Below are 18,993 nucleotides of genomic sequence, written 5' to 3' on the forward strand. Positions count from 1 at the left end.
TCAAGAGGGGGAAGCAGTGCACCACCAACACTGTGTATAGTGGGGATGGGGCTCTGCTGACCTCAACTCGGGATGTTGTGAGTCGGTGGGGAGAATACTTTGAAGACCTCCTTAATTCCGCCGACACGCCTTCCCATGAGGGAGCAGAGTCTGGATTCTCTGAGGCGGGCTCTCCTATCTCTGGGGTTGAGGTCACCGAGGTGGTTAAAACGCTCCTCAGTGGCAAGGCCCTGGGGGTGGATGAGATTCGCCCGGAGTTCCTCAAGGCTCTGGATGGTGTAGGACTGTCCTGGTTGACACTCCTCTGCAACATCGCGTGGACATCGGGGACAGTGCCTCTGGATTGGCAGACTGGGGTGGTGGTCCCCTTTTTAAAAAAGGGGACCGGAGTGTGTGTTCCAACTACAGGGGGATCACACTCCTCAGCCTCCCTGGTAAGGTCTATTCGGGGGTGCTGGAGAGGAGGGTTCATTGTGAAGTTGAATCCCAGATTCAGGAGGAGCAGTGTGGTTTTCGTCCTGGCCGTGGAACAGTGGACCAGCTCTACACCCTTGGCAGGGTCCTCGAGGGTGCATGGGAGTTCGCCCAACCAGTCTACATGTGTTTTTTGGACTTGGAGAAGGCTTTTGACCGTGTCCCTCGGGGGGTCCTGTGGGGGGTGCTTCGGGAGTATGGGGTACCGAACCTCCTGATATGGGCTGTTTGGTCCCTGTACGATCGGAGTCAGAGTTTGGTCCGCATATCTGGCAGTAAGTCGGACTCATTTCCGGTGAGGGTTGGACTCCGCCAAGGCTGCCCTTTGTCACCGATTCTGTTAATAACTTTTATGGACAGAATTTCTAGGCGCAGCTGAGGCGTAGAGAAGGTCCGGTTTGGTGGTCTCCGTATTGCATCTCTGCTTTTTGCAGATGATGTGGTTCTGTTGGCTTCATCAAGCCGTGACCTCCAACTCCAACTCTCACTGGAGCAGTTCGCAGTGTGAAGCGGCTGGGATGATAATCAGCTCCTCCAAATTTGAGACCATGGTCCTCAGTTGGAAAAGGGTGGCGTACCCTTTTCAGGTCGGGGATGAGATCCTCCCCCAAGTGGAGGAGTTCAAGTATCTTGGGGTCTTGTTCACAAGTGAGGGAAAAATGGAACAGGAGATCGACAGGCGAATCGGTGCAGCGTCTGCAGTGACGCAGACTTTGTATCGATCCGTTGTGGTGAAGAAGTAGCTAAGCTGAAAGGCGAAGCTCTCGCTTTACCGGTTCATCTACGTTCCTACCCTCGCCTATGGTCACGAGCTGTGGGTCGTGACCGAAAGAACGAGATCCAGGATACAAGCGGCCGAAATGAGTTTCGTCTGCAGGATGTCCGGGCTCTCCCTTAGAGATAGGGTGAGAAGCTCGGTCATCCGAGAGGATGTCAGAGTAGAGCCGCTGCTCCTTCACATCGAGAGGAGCCAGATGACGTGGCTGGGGCATCTGATTCGGATGCCTCCCGGACGCCTCCCTGGTGAGGTGTTCCGGGCACGTCCCAACGGGATGAGACCACGGGGACGACCCAGGACACTTTGGAGAGACTACATCCTTTGGCTGGCCTGGGAACGCATCGGGATCCCCCCAGGAAGAGCTGGATGAAGTTGCTGGGGAGAGGGAAGTCTGGGCGTCCCTGCTAAAGCTAATGCCCCCGTGACCCGACCTCGAATAAGCGGTAGAAAATGGATGGATGGATGGACATCAGATTTGGGTGGGACCACTTTTGTTGGATACCTGGGGTGGTGTCGTGTCCCCCAGAACTGGTCTGGTGTTGTGATAACTAAGAGATTTTTTTTTAAGAATTTTTGAAATCCGTGATCATGATAGTGAAATATACCAATTTCAGTGGACTTTTATTTTGAAATGGCACATCAGATTTTGATGGGACCTGTATTGTTGCAGACCTGGGGTGGTGTAGTGTCCCCCAGAACTGGTCTGGTGTTGCGATAACTTGGAGGTTTTTTTTATAGAATTTTTGAAATCCGTGATCATGGCAATCAAATACACCAATTTCAGTGGACGTTTATTTTGAAATGCCACATCAGATTTTGATGGGACCTCTTTTGTTGCAGACCTGGGGTGGTGTAGTGTCCCTCAGAACTGGTCTGGTGTTGTGATAACTCGGAGATTTTTTTTTTATGAATTTTTGAAATCCGTGAACATGACAGTGAAATATACCAATTTCAGTGGACTTTTATTTTGAAATACCACATCAGATTTTGATGGGACCTCTTTTGTTGCAGATCTTGGGGGGTGTAGTGTCCCCCAGAACTGGTCTGGTGTTGTGATAACTAGGAGTTTTTTTTTAAATAATTTTTGAAATCTGTGATCATGGCAGTGAAATACACCAATTTCAGTGGACTTTTATTTTGAAATGCCACATCAGATTTTGATGGGACCTGTTTTGTTGCAGACCTGGGGTGGTGTAGTGTCCCCCAGAACTGGTCTGGTGTTGTGATAACTCGGAGTTTTTTTTTAAAGAATTTTTGAAATCCGTGATCATGGCAGTGAAATACACCAATTTCAAGAGTCTTTTATTTTGAAATGCCACATCAGATTTGATGGGACCTCTTTTGTTGGAGACCTGGGGTAGTGTAGTGTCCCTCAGAACTGGTCTGGTGTTGTAATAACTAGGACGTTTTTTTTTATGAATTTTTGAAATCCGTGACAGTGAAATATACCAATTTCAATGGACTTTTATTTTGAAATGCCACATCAGATTTTGATGGGACCTGTTTTGTTGCAGACCTGGGGTGGTGTAGTGTCCCCCAGAACTGGTCTGGTGTTGTGATAACTAGGAGGTTTTTTTTTAAGAATTTTTGAAATCCGTGATCATGGCAATGAAATACACCAATTTCAGTGGACTTTTATTTTGAAATGCCACATCAGATTTTGATGGGACCTCTTTTGTTGCAGACCTGGGGTGGTGTAGTGTCCCCCAGAACTGGTCTGGTGTTGTGATAACTAGGAGGTTTTTTTTAAAGAATTTTTGAAATCCGTGATCATGGCAGTGAAATACACCAATTTCAGTGGACTTTTATTTTGAAATACCACATCAGATTTTGATGGGACCTCTTTTGTTGCAGATCTTGGGGGGTGTAGTGTCCCCCAGAACTGGTCTGGTGTTGTGATAACTAGGAGTTTTTTTTAAAATAATTTTAGAAATCTGTGATCATGGCAGTGAAATACACCAATTTCAGTGGACTTTTATTTTGAAATGCCACATCAGATTTTGATGGGACCTGTTTTGTTGCAGACCTGGGGTGGTGTAGTGTCCCCCAGAACTGGTCTGGTGTTGTGATAACTCGGAGTTTTTTTTTAAAGAATTTTTGAAATCCGTGATCATGGCAGTGAAATACACCAATTTCAAGAGTCTTTTATTTTGAAATGCCACATCAGATTTGATGGGACCTCTTTTGTTGGAGACCTGGGGTAGTGTAGTGTCCCTCAGAACTGGTCTGGTGTTGTAATAACTAGGACGTTTTTTTTTATGAATTTTTGAAATCCGTGACAGTGAAATATACCAATTTCAATGGACTTTTATTTTGAAATGCCACATCAGATTTTGATGGGACCTGTTTTGTTGCAGACCTGGGGTGGTGTAGTGTCCCCCAGAACTGGTCTGGTGTTGTGATAACTAGGAGGTTTTTTTTAAAGAATTTTTGAAATCCGTGATCATGGCAATGAAATACACCAATTTCATTGGACTTTTATTTTGAAATGCCACATCAGATTTTGATGGGACCTCTTTTGTTGCAGACCTGGGGTGGTGTAGTGTCCCCCAGAACTGGTCTGGTGTTCTGATAACTAGGAGGTTTTTTTTAAAGAGTTTTTGAAATCCGTGATCATGGCAGTGAAATACACCAATTTCAGTAGACTTTTATTTTGAAATGCCACATCAGATTTTGATGGGACCTCTTTTGTTGGAGACCTGGGGTGGTGTAGTGTCCCCCAGAACTGGACCGGTGTTGCGATATCTCATTAAAAAGATTTAACAGATTTTTTCAATCAGGGGTAATGAAAGCAACATATGCAGTTTTCAGAGATGTTTATTTTGAAATACAATATCAGATCTTCATCAAACCTCTTTTCATGGAGTCCTTGGTGGTCTGTCACACAGATCTGGACTTGTCTTGGCTCAGTAGGTAGAACATGTTCGAATGCCTGGTCCGACTGTTCGCATGTCGAAGTGTCCTTGGGCAAGACACTGAACCCTGATTTGCTCCCAGTGGGCCTGGCAGTGCCTCGCATGGCAGCATTGGTTTATGAATGTGTGTGTGAATGTGAGGCTTTGTAAAGCGCTTTTGGCACTGTGATGATGTAGATAAAGCGCTATATAAGTGGAGCCCATTACCATTTATTTGTCCTAAGATATCAAATAAAGTAATTTTTTTAATGTATGTATGTAATGTATTTCAAGATTCAAATTAACTTTGCTTGTTGCATTCCTAAACCGAAGAGCACTGACGTCCGTATTATTGGGAAGCTTTTATTTTGATGGTGGCTTCGCCGCGTGTTGGTGACCTATTACCGTAATGCCTAGTATGAACAAAATTAGGGGCGGCTGGCTTGACTGCTACTTTTCGAGTGGAGGCTGGCTTGACCGCAGTGATTTTACTCGTGTGAAAATGTGTAAAGTGAAACGCTGAGAGCGCTGCTAAATCAGCGACTAAGTGCGGCTGTGGAAGAAATAGTTGTCGTGTTTGAAAGAACGATAGCAGAGTACGAGGAGGAACTTCGCCGAACAAAAGAGGAGAACGAAAGACAACGTCAACTACTGGACGCTGTTTTCAAGCCCCAAGTGGTGTTCCGCAGAGGTGTGTGTATTGTTTCCTCTCACGTTTGTTGACTTTCTCTTTCACTACTCACACAAGCAAATAAGTTTTTCACCCTGAAGGCCAAATTTCATATTAGAATACTTATGAGGATAAAAAAAATAGCTTCGTGTTTTTTTTGTTATATAGATTATTTAAGCATTTGGGCAAATACTTTTCAGTGAGCAAATTTCAGCCTTAAAAATAATTTCCATTGATATTACGTAATATGGCAGTCTCGAGAGATGGTGAATTTTGGGGTTTCGTTTGCTATTAAGCTATAATCATGAAAATTATACCCAAAATAAATATTTCACTCTGAATGTGTGTGGTGCATCGCTATAATATTACTTTCACTTTTTGAATTGAACTATATCATTAAATGTAGCTTTTGACAAAGTTCTAATTTGTTGAGTTGTACCCGTACAAACCATGTTTGTCTTTGTCCTGCAAAAAGTTCCAGGAAAGAATATCTTCCCTCTGAGCAGAAAGCGTTGCTCTCCAGGTTGAAACCGCAGGAGGCCGAGGCCCCACCCATTAAAGAGGAAGAGGAGGAGGGGAAGGCCGATATCACCAAGTTGCCATTGACTGGTGTTTCTTTGAAGGCCGATGACGAGGGTGAAGAAGAAGGTGATGGAGGATCACAAGCTGACAACCTCTTAGCGCCATTGTCGGATAGTGAAGACATAATGTCACACTCTCCTGAAACTGATGATGAGGAACACCTGAAGATTGAGATAACATGTCACGCTGACAAAAAACGCTGGAAATGTTCAGTGTGACAAAACATTTCACTACAGCAGTGCACTAATCAAACACTCGAGAATTCACACGGGAGAGAAACCTTTCATGTGTTCAGTGTGTGGGAAAAGTTTCGGTCATAAGGGAAATTTGACGGCCCACACGAGGACGCACAGTGGAGAAAAAACATATTCCTGCTCAATCTGCAACAAATGTTTTACTGGTGCCTCGGCATTGATCAAACACATGAGGAGACACACTGGGCAGAAACCTTTCAGATGCTCAGCGTGCGGTAAAAGATACACACAAAATGAAACTTTGAAAGCACATGCAAGAACACACACTGGCGAGAAACCTTTTTTGTGCTTAGTCTGCAACAAACGTTACAGTTTGCGTTCATCATTTGCCCGACACAGAAGAACTCACAGTGGCGAGAAACCTTTTTCGTGCTTAGTCTGTAACAAAAGCTTCAATTCACTTTCATCATTTTCCCAACACAGAAGCACGCACACTGGTGAGATACAGTAATGTTCAGTTGCGGTGTGTGCAATAACACGCCCCCTCGTAAGTATCAGCTTAACACACACACAACAACAACATCCATCCATCCATTTTCTATTTACCGCTTATCCACACTAGGGTCGCGGGCTTGCTGGAGCCTATCTCAGCTATCTTTGGGCGGGAGGCGGGGTACACCCTGAACCGGTCGCCAGCCAATCGCAGGGCACAACAACAACATAATAAACCAATTAGCCCTCCCTACCATAGCTTTGGTCCGAAATTTCGTTTCATTACATCAGGGGTGTCAAAACTCGTATTTGTCTCGGGCCGCATTGTAGTAATGATTTCCCTCAGAGGGCCATTGGAACAGTGAAACCATATAAATGTTTAATCACCCAATCACATTATTACCATTACACAACAAATTGAGGGATAACTAGTTTTGACATCAGAAGACAAGGATAAAAATCGTTCAAGTATTATTTATGTTACTGTGGAAGAAGGGTTTGGTAACAGAAAAAAATGCATTATCTCAACATGATTTTTTATTATTATGACAATTTGGAATTTGGGTACAGAATTTAGCAAAAATCACAGACGTTGACCGGCATGATTTGCTTTCATGGGCCACATAAAATGATGTCGCGGGCCGCATCTGGTCCCTGGGGCTTGAGTTTGACACCTATGCATTACATGAATCTGATATCCCTAAATGAAAAAGTATTTTATTTTCTTCTAAGGCCTATTATTGTGGAAATAAAGTTATATATTTTTTCAAGAGCAAAAGATGTTTTTTTTCCAGAATATTCTATTTTTTGTGTGTCTTTTCCAGTACAACCCTTGTAATAATAAAACAATAACGTTGTATTTTTTTAAATTCACCTAAAATTAGTTGAAATATTACTTTGCTGTTAAACTTTGACTTTAATAATATAATTGAATGCAGTATGACTTTTACTCAATATTACATTTTATCAGCGCTATTCATCTTTTGAAAAGCAAGTCTTTTCACTTAAGAGCAAAATTAAAGGAATTTGCGCCCTTTTTCAGAGTAAATTCCGGAACTGTGAAGAAAAAATAATATTCTTTGCACCACAGCCAGTGGGACAATTTGAACACTTCTTTTATCCATGATTTTTACCGCTACTGTAACATAAGATATTGTGTGTAATTACACACTCACACCTCAGGGGGGCAGTAATGCAATGGAATGCATGAATTGTGAACCGGAAGTTAAAAGCCAAGCGAGAACAGCGTATAAAACGTCGTTCATGTAACCATGATCAATGGACGACGTTTAGTCCTGTTTTCTTTTGCTTTCTTAAATATATACTAATTTCTGTAGTTTGATACCGTCACAGTTAATGTTTTGTAAATGACCAAAGTCGTTATAGTGCACTTTGAAGCTTCTTAAGCTTCTAGTTTAGCACGTTATCTACCAACAAAGACATCGCTAAGCCGAGATCGCGTTTGGGTGGAAAGTGTTGTGATTTTATCGCGCGAAAATGTGTAAAGTGGAAACGCTGAGAGCTCTGCTAAATGAGCGACTAAGTGCGGCTGTGGAAGAAATAGTTGTCGTGTTTGAAAGAACGATAGCAGAGTACGAGGAGGAACTTTGTCGAACAAAAGAGGAGAACGAGCGACAACGTCAACTACTGGACGCTGTTTTGAAGTCTCAAGTTGGGTTACACAAAGGTTTGGGCATTATTTCCTCTCACGTTTATATATATATATATATATTTACAAATCATGAAATATATCACTCTGTGTGTAATGCATATGAGTTTAACTTTTTGAAATGAACTACCCGCAGGTGGGAGTAAGTCACATACATATGTGCAAGTTTCAAGTCGTACAGTCTTGCTCCAGTCAGTGGTATTAAAATTATTTTTTTTCCACAAATCATAACACTTAAATAAAAAAAGTATTCACACCTTATAAAAGTTAAATGAACAACAACTGAGATTATGATTGATTGAATTCAATGAATTGTTTTAAAGTTGTATTTCAAGCTCAATTGAACTCAACTTTATTTCTGAACTGTTTACTTTGTGGTGACAGCCTTGTAACTCCTACGGTTCTCAAGAGACCACCATTGAACAAAAGCCATGTATAATAATTTTTTTTAATATAACATTTTTCACGGCGGCACGGTGATTGACTGGTTAGAGCGTCTGCCTCACAGTTCTGAGGACCGGGGTTCAATCCCCAGCCCCGCCTGTGTGGACTTTGTCATGTAGTCAAAGTCAAGTCGTCTTTTGGCTACCAAGTTGAAAGTCAAGTCAAGTCTTTCTTAAGTATTTGGCAAGCAAGTCATAAAACTGTCAACTCGACTCGACTGGCGTCAAGTCAAATTACTCGAGTCGACTGGAGTCAAGTCAAATTACTCGAGTCCCCCCATCTCTGGAACTACCTAACTAAACCAAGCTTTTGATAATATTCTAATTTATTGAGCTGTACCTGAACAAACCATGTTTGTCTTTATCCTCCAGAAAGTTCCGGTGAAGAATGTCTTCCCTCTGAGCAGCAGGCGTTGCTCTCCAGGTTGGAACCGCAGGAGCCCAAGGCCCCACACGTTAAAGAGGAAGAGGAGGAGGGGAAGGTCGATATCACCAAGTTGCCATTGACTGGTGTTTCTCTGAAGGCCGACGACGAGGGTGAAGAAGAAGGTGATGGAGGCCACTGTGGAGGATCACAAGCTGACAACCTCTTAGCGCCACTGTCGCATAGTGAAGACATAATGTCACACTCTCCTGAAACTGATGATGAGGAATACTCGAAGAGTGATATGACATGTCATGATGACAAAAAACACTGGAAGTGTTCTCAGTGTGGGAAAACGTTTTACTACAGGTGTGCTCTAATCAAACACAATATAATTCACACAGGAGAGAAACCTTTCATGTGTTCAGTTTGTGGCAAAGGTTTCGCTCACAAGGGAAGTTTGACGACCCACACAAGGACACACACTGGAGAAAAACCGTATTCCTGCTCAATCTGCAACAATAGGTTTACTTGTAGCTCAGCGTTGGTTAAACACATGAGGAGACACACTGGGGAGAAACCTTTTAGATGCTCAGTGTGCGGTAAAAGATACACACGAAACGAAAATCTGAAAGTACATGCAAGAACACACACTGGCGAGAAACCTTTTTTGTGCTTAGTCTGCAACAAAAGCTTCAATTCGCCTTCATCATTTGTCCAACACAGAAGAACTCACACTGGCGAGAAACCTTTTTCGTGCTTGGTCTGTAACAAAAGCTTCAATTCGCATTCATCATTTGCCCGACACAGAAGCACACACAGTGGTGAGATACAGTAATGTTCACTTGCGGTGTCTGCAATAAGACGTTCCCTCCTAAGTATCAGCTTGACACACGCACACACACACACGTGTGTAGCGGTAAAATGAAGCTGCAGGACTTTCAAGACTTTGAGAAACTTTGACTATCATTCATTCATCGTTGTTGTAATGCAATACATGAGGACATGACTCTGATGAGCGGGTCGGACGTGTTCTCAAAAATGTGAAAAAAACACTTAAGATCAAGGACGCTGAGACTAGTTATGAATCATACGACAATTTGCACTGTAAAATTACTGCTATTATTTAGAGTCTAAGTCTTAGACCAGTTTCAAAATCACAGGGCACATCGTAGTTATGGTTTCCCTCAGAGGTTTGTTGTTACTAAAATCTATGTAATGGTTTAATCAGCTCATCATTTTATCACATATAGACATACAGTTTTCCCTGCAATTGATCATTTATTCTTTTATAACAAATTTAAATTAGAATCATAAGTCGTGAAAAATTGTGGCATACAAATATTTAAGTACACTTCATGTTCAGTTTGTTATGGAAGGATTCTCTAAAAACAATGCTCATAGTATCTGTTAAAAGTGAAGAAAAAGTAAAATTTTGTACAGATTTTCTTCCAGATTTGAAAAGAGCAAACCTGTTTAGCCAGAAACATGTACACGATTTGCTTATTCTCCACGTAAAATGACCATATCTGCCCCCCGGGCCTTGAATTGGACACCGATGTCTTAGTCATCTGCACTCTTCTATCAAGTGAATCCCAATAAATCTTACAAAAGTTTTTTTTGGGGGGTTTTTTCAGTTCAAAGTGGATCTTGTACGGCGCAGTCTATTACTCAGATTTGTTAAACAATAAAATACATTCCAGAAGACAAATTACCAACCTAGTTTCCATTGTAAAAAGCATTTTGATTTTTATGTAACATTCTAATTTCTTGAGATGGTAAATTTGGGGGTTTCGTTAGCTGTTAGCTACATTCCAAAATATAAAAATCATGAACTATTTCACTGTGTGGTGAATCTGTCAATTTGAGTTTTACTCTATGAATTGAACTACTGAAATAAATGCTATAATTTATTGAAAACCACCTCTATTTTTAAAGGGATACATTCTTGCAAATGTTATGATCAATGAATGTAGATGAAACTTCCCGTTGTAGCACAATTAATTAAAAAATATATTCTTCCCTTGCTTCTTCTCAGTGACGAAATAACTTTGCAGTTGATCAAATGCATACTTTCATCAAATGTATACTTAAGAATTATTGGGAAAAGAAGGAATTACTAAAGGAACTACTAATCATTTGCCACTTAGTACAGTGTGCACTTCAAAAAGAGAGCCCAGTAACATTTCCTGAAAGTCAAGACACTATACCAGAACATCTCGAGTGCAATGAGACCTGAGTGAGGCGGTGATGTAGTGGACTATACGAGCGGGGTCTCGTCTCCCGGAAGTCCATTCATCCGTCTTCTGCCTTTCTATCGAAACGGAAACAATAGCAAGATGTCCTCAGTTCGTTAAATCGATCTTAACTGGACTGTTGTGATTGTCTTAGAAGACGTTTCCCCTCTCATCCGGGCAGGCTTCATCACTCCATGCACAAGGCTGGTTAGGACAGGACTAGCCTGGGTGTTGGTGTGAAAACCCAAACCACACGTGGGGTCACTCTTTTGGGATTCGACAGCCATTGAGATCCCTTGTGTGTCAACACCATATATTGAATACATCAATCAGTAATATGGATAGTTAGGATAAACACATTGATTGATAGATATGATATTGATAGAAAGCGACAGAGTAAAATGAGACAAGATTATTATTTTTCCTCAATAGATTTTTTGTGAAATTTTTCTGTCTGCTGTATGTGCCTTTACTCATGGCTTTACCCATAAGAACCTCACCCTGCGTCGGGGATGTCAAGCTCATTTACACTATGCGCCACATTGTCGTAATACCCTCAGAATCTGAATCCTCTTTATTGGCCAAGTACAGTATGTTAAAAACTCATAAGGAATGTAGCACTCTAGTACAACAACAAACAAGCCACTGGAACAAAAATGTTGAGGAAATAAACACATTTGTACAGCGAGTCAGTGAGAAATGTAAGGGGACCAGTAGTGGGATAATTCTGACACAACGGCAATTGTACAAATGCAGCAGAGTGGGCCGTGATAACATGACAATGATGAATTTGAAATCAGAAGTCATGGGAAACAGTCACAACTATATATATATAACTATGCAACTGTTATTGATGTTAAAAGTGGATTTGGAGGGAAAATATGTTTGTAATAGTATCTGTAAAAAGTGAAGATAAATATCCCATTTTGGTACAGATTTTCTGTCAAAATAAAAACAACATCCATTTAGTAAGTAGTAGATACACTTGATTTGCTGTAGTGAGTCACAAACAGCTTGGACCTTGAGTTTCATCATCCTTGTAAATGCTGGTGGGTCATCAATTCAGCAGAATAATTCAAAACAGAAACACTCATGACTGACATGAAGCGTATTCACAGGATTGTGAAAACACACGTCAAACACACAAAGCCAGTAAAACAACAAAGGCAGACATGCAGACTTTTTTTCCATTCTGATTGATTCCGATTGAAGCTCTCAGGTCTGAGTTGGTGTATCTATTCCAATCAAATGTACGACTGCATTGAATCAGAACAGCCGTTTTACAGACGTGTGACATGCGTGATTTATCAAGATTGAGTTCACTTGTTTATTTAGCAGAGTAGTTGTGATTGTTCTAACACTTTTATTAAAGCAACAGCATGATACTATTGTGCTGGAAGCCAAAACTTTTACATTTTCCAGCGGTTCCGTATTTGTTCAACCTTTCGGAATACAGGGTAAACCAGGCTAATGTTACAAAAAAAAAGTCTTCAGTTAATTTCAATTGCAGGAGTTTCATTATTCTCAACACACTTGTGCTTAATCAGCTTCTCCTTACGAGAAAATTTCTTATCGCATGCACTGCAATTGAAACCTTTCTCGCCAGTGTGAGTCCTCATGTGAGTTTTGAGAGTACCCCTTTGAGTTACTCGAAGGCCACACACTGAGCAGGCGAAAGGTTTTTCTCCGGTGTGTATTCGCATGTGCGTCAACATATTTGACTTGATTGAGAAGCGTTGACCACACACTGAGCACGGAAAGGGTTTCTCACCGGTGTGTATTCTCATGTGTTGAGTCAATGCCGAACCCTCAGTAAAACCTCTGTTGCAAACTGAGCATGTAAAAGGTTTCTCTCCTGTGTGTGTTCTTACGTGTGTTATCAAATTTTCCTTTTGGGCAAAGCCTTTACCGCAAACTGAGCAGACGAAAGGTTTCTCACCGGTGTGTGTTCTCATGTGCACTTTCAAAATGTACTTGTCAACACAGGTCTTCCCGCATTCGGAGCATTTCAAGTGCTCGTTGTCGGAGTGATTTCGCATGTGTCTTTTCAGAGAATAATTGCTCCCAAACGCTTTGTCACACTGAGGGCATTTGTAGCGTTTGTCATCGGTGCGACAGGTCACATCAGTGTCAGGAGAGTGGGACTTTGTGTCGTCACTATCGGAAAGCGGCGCAAACAGGCGCTCTGCTTGTGATCCTCCACGGTGGTCTCCGTCGTCATCTTCTTCTTCATCGTCGCTTTTCACAATGACACGAATCACTGCCGACTCCAACCCTTGAAGCTCATCTCGCTCCTCTACCTCTTTAATGTGGGGCCCATCTGGCTCCTGCTGCTCCACCCTGGAGCTCCATTCCTGCGACTCAGAGGGAACATCTTCACTCACGTCTGCAAAAACACAAAAATACACCGATTCGTATAAAAGCAAGAACAACCAGGTGTTTCCCAAACATTGTATGAAAAGGACACTGACAACATCTGACCGGGCGAGAAGCCACAACAAAAGCCTCTTTAACACAGAGACCCGGCAAAACTGCTGCCTCAGAATGTACAGAATTGATCCATTTTTGGATTTTACACAGAAACTAGCGCTTTCACACAGGGACACTGCTTTCTGCAGTCAGATAATTAGACAATGTCTAGTGTGTGATGTACAGTACCTTGACTTACCAGCGAGCTTCAGATATGCCACTGCTCGAATAAAGTGGAGAAAAAAAGTGAAGTAAAAAAAGAAATGAAGAAATTAAGTACTGTAAAGCTTACATGTCACATGTAGGCAAGCAAAGCCACAATCGCTGATGCACTTTCAGTCGTTTATTGAACAGGGCACACAAACAGTCAGTTTCACACAAATACAAAATGAGACCAGACGCAAAGAGCTGCTGTAGGCCACAAACTCCTATCCATACTAACCGACCACGTTGGGCCATTCACTAGACCACAGTCCTTAAAAACAAACATCCAACACACGAATATTTCATACACTTAAAAAACGCTTCATAAAACATAAAAGAGAATGTAAAAAAAGTAAACAAGGTTTTTTTTTGGTTGGTTTTTCATGGGGGCTGGAACGGATTAGTGGCATGTCAATTCATTTCAATGGGGGAAACTTATTTGACACACACTGTCATGTGTGTGTGTTCCGGGTTTTGTCTTCCCCTCCTATTTCACACGCACTTGCTCCTGTGAGCATCTTCACCACCTGTGCCTCGTTCACCCTAATTACCTATTGTAATAAAACTCGTGTCTCATTCCCTCTCGTTGCCAGTTCGTTGTACCTTGTCGTCGCGTTCCAGCATTCCTTGTTTCCACGTCCCAGACTCACAGTAAGACTTGACCCTGTTCCGATTATCGACCTTGCCCCTTTGCCTCATGTTTTTGGATACTGTTGCCTTTCTTGGATTGCCTGCCTGTGTACCAACCTATGCCCGACTATTAAACCTCTCTTTTTGGAAACTGTCCATTTGTTTTGGAGTCGTACATTTTTGGGTCCTATCCTCATGACACACAAGGAAACTGAGTTAAGATCTTGGTCATGAAACAATTTAAACACCTAGGTCCAGGTACAACTGCATACAACTCTTTCCAAAATCGCTATACAGTAATAAAAACCATGGTTAACTGACACCCTCCCTAAAAAGCAAATAGATGATTTTTTTTCCAGAAAATTGTCAGGTATTCGGTTCCACAGGAAAAAAAATTATGTAAATGAGAGTACATCTCTATCACCAATTCAAAAAACAATAAAGTTGCTAATAGTAAAGTGGTAATTGGTATTTTTTACTTCTGGTGCATTTTTTTTTTAAATAATCAAATCATCTGTTTATTTTGAAGGGTAATGTAAGATGAGTCTGTTTTGTGATTGTAGTTTGGGGTATATTTAAAAAAAAAAAACTTTTTGCTCTTTCTGAATAGCCCCAAGATGCTGCTAAATAGGGATTGGTGTAAAGGAAGTATGTTGAAGTTATACATCTCAACTGTACCAAGATCTTTGCATGTTTAGCCTTGGTAGTTAGTGGAAGTTACGGAGAGTCTTCGCTGTTTAGTCATCTGTCAGCATCCCTCGCCAGTAGCATCTTTACTACAACCCCGATTCCAATGAAGTTGGGATGTTGTGTTAAACAGAAATAAAAACAGAATACAATTATTTGCAAATCATGTTCAACCTATATTTAATTGAATACACTACAAAGACAAGATATCTCATGTTCAAACTGATGAATTTTATTGTTTTTTAGCAAATAATCATTAACTTTGAATTGTATGGCTGCAACACGTTCCAAAAAAGACTGAGAAAGTTGAGGAATGCTCATCAAACACCTGCTTGGAAAATCCCACAGGTGAACAGGCTAATTGGAAACAGGTGGGTACCATGATTGGGTATAAAAGGAGCTTCCCTGAATTGCTCAGTCATTCACAAGCAAAGATGGGGTGAGGTTCACCTTTTTGTGAACAAGTGCATGAGAAAACAGTTCAACAGTTTAAGAACAATGTTCAATTACAAGGAATTTAGGGATTTCATCATCTACGGTCCATAATATCATCAAAAGGTTCCGAGAATCTGGAGAAATCACTGCAAGGCCGAAAACCAGCATTGAATGCCCCTGACCATCGATCCCTCAGGTGCACTGCATCAAAAACCGACATCAATGTGTAAAGGATGTCACCACATGGGCTCAGGACCACTTCAGAAAACCAATGTCAGTAAATAGAGTTCGGCGCTACATCCGTAAGTGCAACTCTACTATGCAAAGCAAAAGCCATTTATCAACAACACCCAGAAACGCCACCGGCTTCTCTGGGCCCGAGCTCATCTAAGATGGACCGATGCAAAGTGGAAAAGTGTTCTGTGGTCCGACGAGTCCACATTTGAAATTGTTTTTGGAAATTGTGGACATCGTGTCCTCCGGGCCAAAGAGGAAAAGAACCATCCGGACTGTTATGGACGTAAAGTTCAAAAGCCAGCATCTGTGATGGTCCGGGGCTGTGTTAGTGCCAATGGCATGGGTAACTTACACATCTGTGAAGGCACCATTAATGCTGAAAGGTACATACAGGTTTTGGAGAAACATATGCTGCCATCCAAGCAACGTCTTTTTCATGGACGCCTCTGCTTATTTCAGCGAGACAATGCCAAACCACATTCTGCACGTGTTAGAACAGCGTGGCTTCGTAGTAAAAGAGTGCGGGTACTACACTGGCCTGCCTGCAGTCCAGACCTGTCTCCCATTGAAAATGTGTGGTGCATTATGAAGTGTAAAATACGACAACGGAGACCCCGGACTGTTGAACAGCTGAAGCTGTACATCAAGCAAAAATGGGAAATAATTCCACCTACAAAGGTTTAACAATTAGTGTCCTCAGTTCCCAAACGTTTATTGAATGTTGTTAAAAGAAAAGGTTATGTAGCACAGTGGTAAACATGACCCTGTCCCAGCTTCTTTGGAACATGTTGCAGCCATAAAATTCTAAGTTAATGATTATTTGCTAAAAACAATCAAGTTTATCAGTTTGAATATTAAATATCTTGTCTTTGTAGTGTATTCAATTAAATATAGGTCAAACATGATTTGCAAATCATTGTATTTTGTTTTTATGTTTAACACAATGTCCCAAGTTTCATTGGAATTGGGGTTGTACATCCAGAAAGGCAACAAGCTAAAAAAGATGTGAAAATGTCCTCTTGTAAAGGCAGTGTGAAGGGGGCCGAACTTAAGGAATGGGACTGACTCACTGGTGGAAGGCAGCACGCAAGGTCTTCTGACTAACGCGGCAGCTGCTGTCACGCTAACACTGAACACGAGCTGCCTCGGGATCACAAACATACAATTGTTTATACTCACGAGGAGGAACAGAGCGTATCAGATCAACCTTGGGCAATGACACGCATGCTGTGAAAGACAAAGATGTTACTTTCTAATCACATGTACTCTAGCAGCCTGCTCTCGCAAACTTCCATTTCCGAGGGTCCACAAAATAAATAGCAATCATTTATTATGTGATATAATTTTAAAAAGTGCATATCTACATACGGGGACTGGCGTGCCATTTAAAAAAAAACATGATAAACCATTTATTCATCCCCACCTTAGCTTTGAGATAAAATCTCATATCATCACATAAATCTGATATCCATCCATCCATTTTCCATACCGCTTATACTCACTCGGGTCGTGGGCGTGCTGGAGCCTATCCAAGCTTTATTCGGGCGGGAGGCGTGGCACACCCTGAACTGGTCGCCAGCCAATCGCAGGGCACACACAAACAAACAACCATTCGTGCACACATTCACACTTAAGGGCAATTTAGAGTCTTCAATTAACCTACCACGCATGTTTTTGGGATGTGGGAGGAAACCGGAGAACCCACGCAGGCACGTGGAGAACATGCAAACTCCACACAGGCAGGGCCGGGATTTGAACCCCGGTCCTCAGAACTATCCCCACATGAAAAAAAGATTTATTACTACAGATATACAGTACTATTTTTTTTTTTATCAAAATCTTTTTTTTCGGAATATAAAAGCTTTATTTTTTAGAGACGAAAGGTGTTTTTTTTCCAGTATAACAGGCATAATCATATAAGAAAACAAGTGTATTTTTTAAATTCACTCCAAATTAATTATAGATATATAAAATATTAATTTATTTCCTTGCTAACCAAGAAAAACAACAAGCGGTGATGACAGAAACATTTGGAGGGCCGGAAAAAAAAGACCCCCAACCATTCTTAGTGACTTCAGCAAAAAACAACTTCAGGGGGCGCAAGTGAAGGTTTCACAATTTGCATTTTCCAGAAGGCTGATACTATGAAAGTCTTCCTTGCAACAGATGACAAAAAAGAAGAGAGAACATATCACTAAACAAGCAGGGGGGAGAAGTGAACTCACCTGGTTCATGTAATTCAACTTGAGTCTTCTTGAGCGTGTCCAGTAGTTGACGTTGTCGCTCGTTCTCCTCTTTTGTCCGACAAAGTTCCTTCTCGTACTCTGCTATCGTTCTTTCAAACACGACAAATATTTCTTCAACGGCTGCATTCAGTCTCTGGCTCAGCAACGCTCTCAGCATTTCCACTTTACACATTTCCGCACTATCGCAATCACAATGCGCGTTGCTAACTTCTGCGTCGCTTTTCCTTTGCTTTGCGGCAAGCTAAGCTAAGCTAACTGGAAAACGTTACAAAGTGCACCGCTCAAAGATTGAATTGAAGATTGAATGAATTGTGTTTTACTCCAGTACGTACAGTGTCGAGGCTACGGAGCGTGTGTCCAATCATCCAGGGAAATCTTCAGTGAGGTTTGGATCACGGTTTGGATCTCACTGCACTCAAGCCAGCACTGGGAAACCGGACGTGACGTCTAAAATGCGCGAGCACGACGCTCAGTCCATTGCACGTTTCAAAGTAGCACGCAGTGGACCGTGACTTGAATTTTGAGTGCAACCTTCCAATGATTTTTTTTAAAGTTACAAGCCGTTGTTTTGAGTTACGAGAGAGGCTCAAGCAGATACAACCAGTTTGAGTGAAGTGAAAAAAAAAGGGTAAACGGCCAAACTGCTGCAAACGCAGCAATCTTGCAAAACCCAAAGCACACACAACAAATGCAATGGAAAACCACTGCAAGAAAAACAAAATGCTGCAATCAGAAATGAAACTTACAAATCCACAAAATAAATGTCAAAGAAAAATGCTGCAACAGAGAAATTCTGAAATGTGACTCCACGAAATAGAACTATATGTCAGCTGGCCTCTCAGGATGTGGACCAGTCCTGTCCTGTGGGACCAGACTCTCTTGAAAACGAGTGGGATGCAAAGAACAACTGTTGGAGAGAAGAACGAAAATGTTTTTCATTTCATTTCACTTTTTTATTAACTGTTTGTCTTTTTTAAACACTTGTCTGTAATCTTTTACAATATTGAGCAGTGTAGTTACATAACTTTGATGTTATTAGAGCTTTTATATTTGGTCCCTCCTTCTTCACATTTGCGCTCTTTTCTCTTTCCTTGCCATCACCCTGATTCACCTGAGCTCGGATTAACGGAATTTCAAAAATTGTACATACAGTTCATTTTCATTCTATTGGCAAGTGTTGCATATGGGAAAAGTATTGTTTTCTAGTCGTTTTGCCGAACCGGTTCAGGTTTGTGAGAAGGGACGCATCTGGTTTCTCAGTTTAGAGGTCCACCTTGCATAAACAATT

At 41.6% G+C, this 18,993-nt stretch overlaps 3 protein-coding genes across 3 annotated transcripts; 2 read left to right on the top strand and 1 right to left on the bottom strand.

Moving 5' to 3' along the window:
• Positions 1 to 4,656: 4,656 nt before the first annotated feature.
• LOC133473314 (zinc finger protein 691-like) lies at positions 4,657 to 6,899 on the top strand (the record flags this gene model as incomplete). Its single annotated transcript, XM_061764951.1, is given in 4 exon segments — positions 4,657 to 4,826; positions 5,250 to 5,606; positions 5,608 to 6,094; positions 6,096 to 6,899. Coding segments are annotated over 4 exon segments (1,047 nt in total), but the record flags the coding sequence as incomplete, so codon positions are not given.
• A 394-nt stretch (positions 6,900 to 7,293) lies between these two features.
• LOC133473311 (zinc finger and SCAN domain-containing protein 2-like) lies at positions 7,294 to 11,138 on the top strand. Its single transcript, XM_061764947.1, has 2 exons — positions 7,294 to 7,771; positions 8,569 to 11,138. Exons 1-2 carry the CDS (start codon positions 7,582 to 7,584, stop codon positions 9,396 to 9,398), a joined length of 1,020 nt encoding a protein of 339 aa, XP_061620931.1. The 5' UTR covers positions 7,294 to 7,581; the 3' UTR covers positions 9,399 to 11,138.
• Positions 11,139 to 11,356: 218 nt separating this feature from the next.
• On the bottom strand, positions 11,357 to 18,167 carry LOC133473307 (gastrula zinc finger protein XlCGF8.2DB-like). Its single transcript, XM_061764942.1, has 2 exons — positions 17,685 to 18,167; positions 11,357 to 13,183 (listed from the first exon to the last, which is right to left on the bottom strand). Exons 1-2 carry the CDS (start codon positions 17,875 to 17,877, stop codon positions 12,288 to 12,290), a joined length of 1,089 nt encoding a protein of 362 aa, XP_061620926.1. The 5' UTR covers positions 17,878 to 18,167; the 3' UTR covers positions 11,357 to 12,287.
• Between the last annotated feature and the right edge of the window lie 826 nt (positions 18,168 to 18,993).

This window comes from Phyllopteryx taeniolatus, unplaced genomic scaffold, assembly GCF_024500385.1.
Source record: "Phyllopteryx taeniolatus isolate TA_2022b unplaced genomic scaffold, UOR_Ptae_1.2 contig_24, whole genome shotgun sequence".
NCBI classification, from domain to species: Eukaryota; Metazoa; Chordata; class Actinopteri; order Syngnathiformes; family Syngnathidae; genus Phyllopteryx; species Phyllopteryx taeniolatus.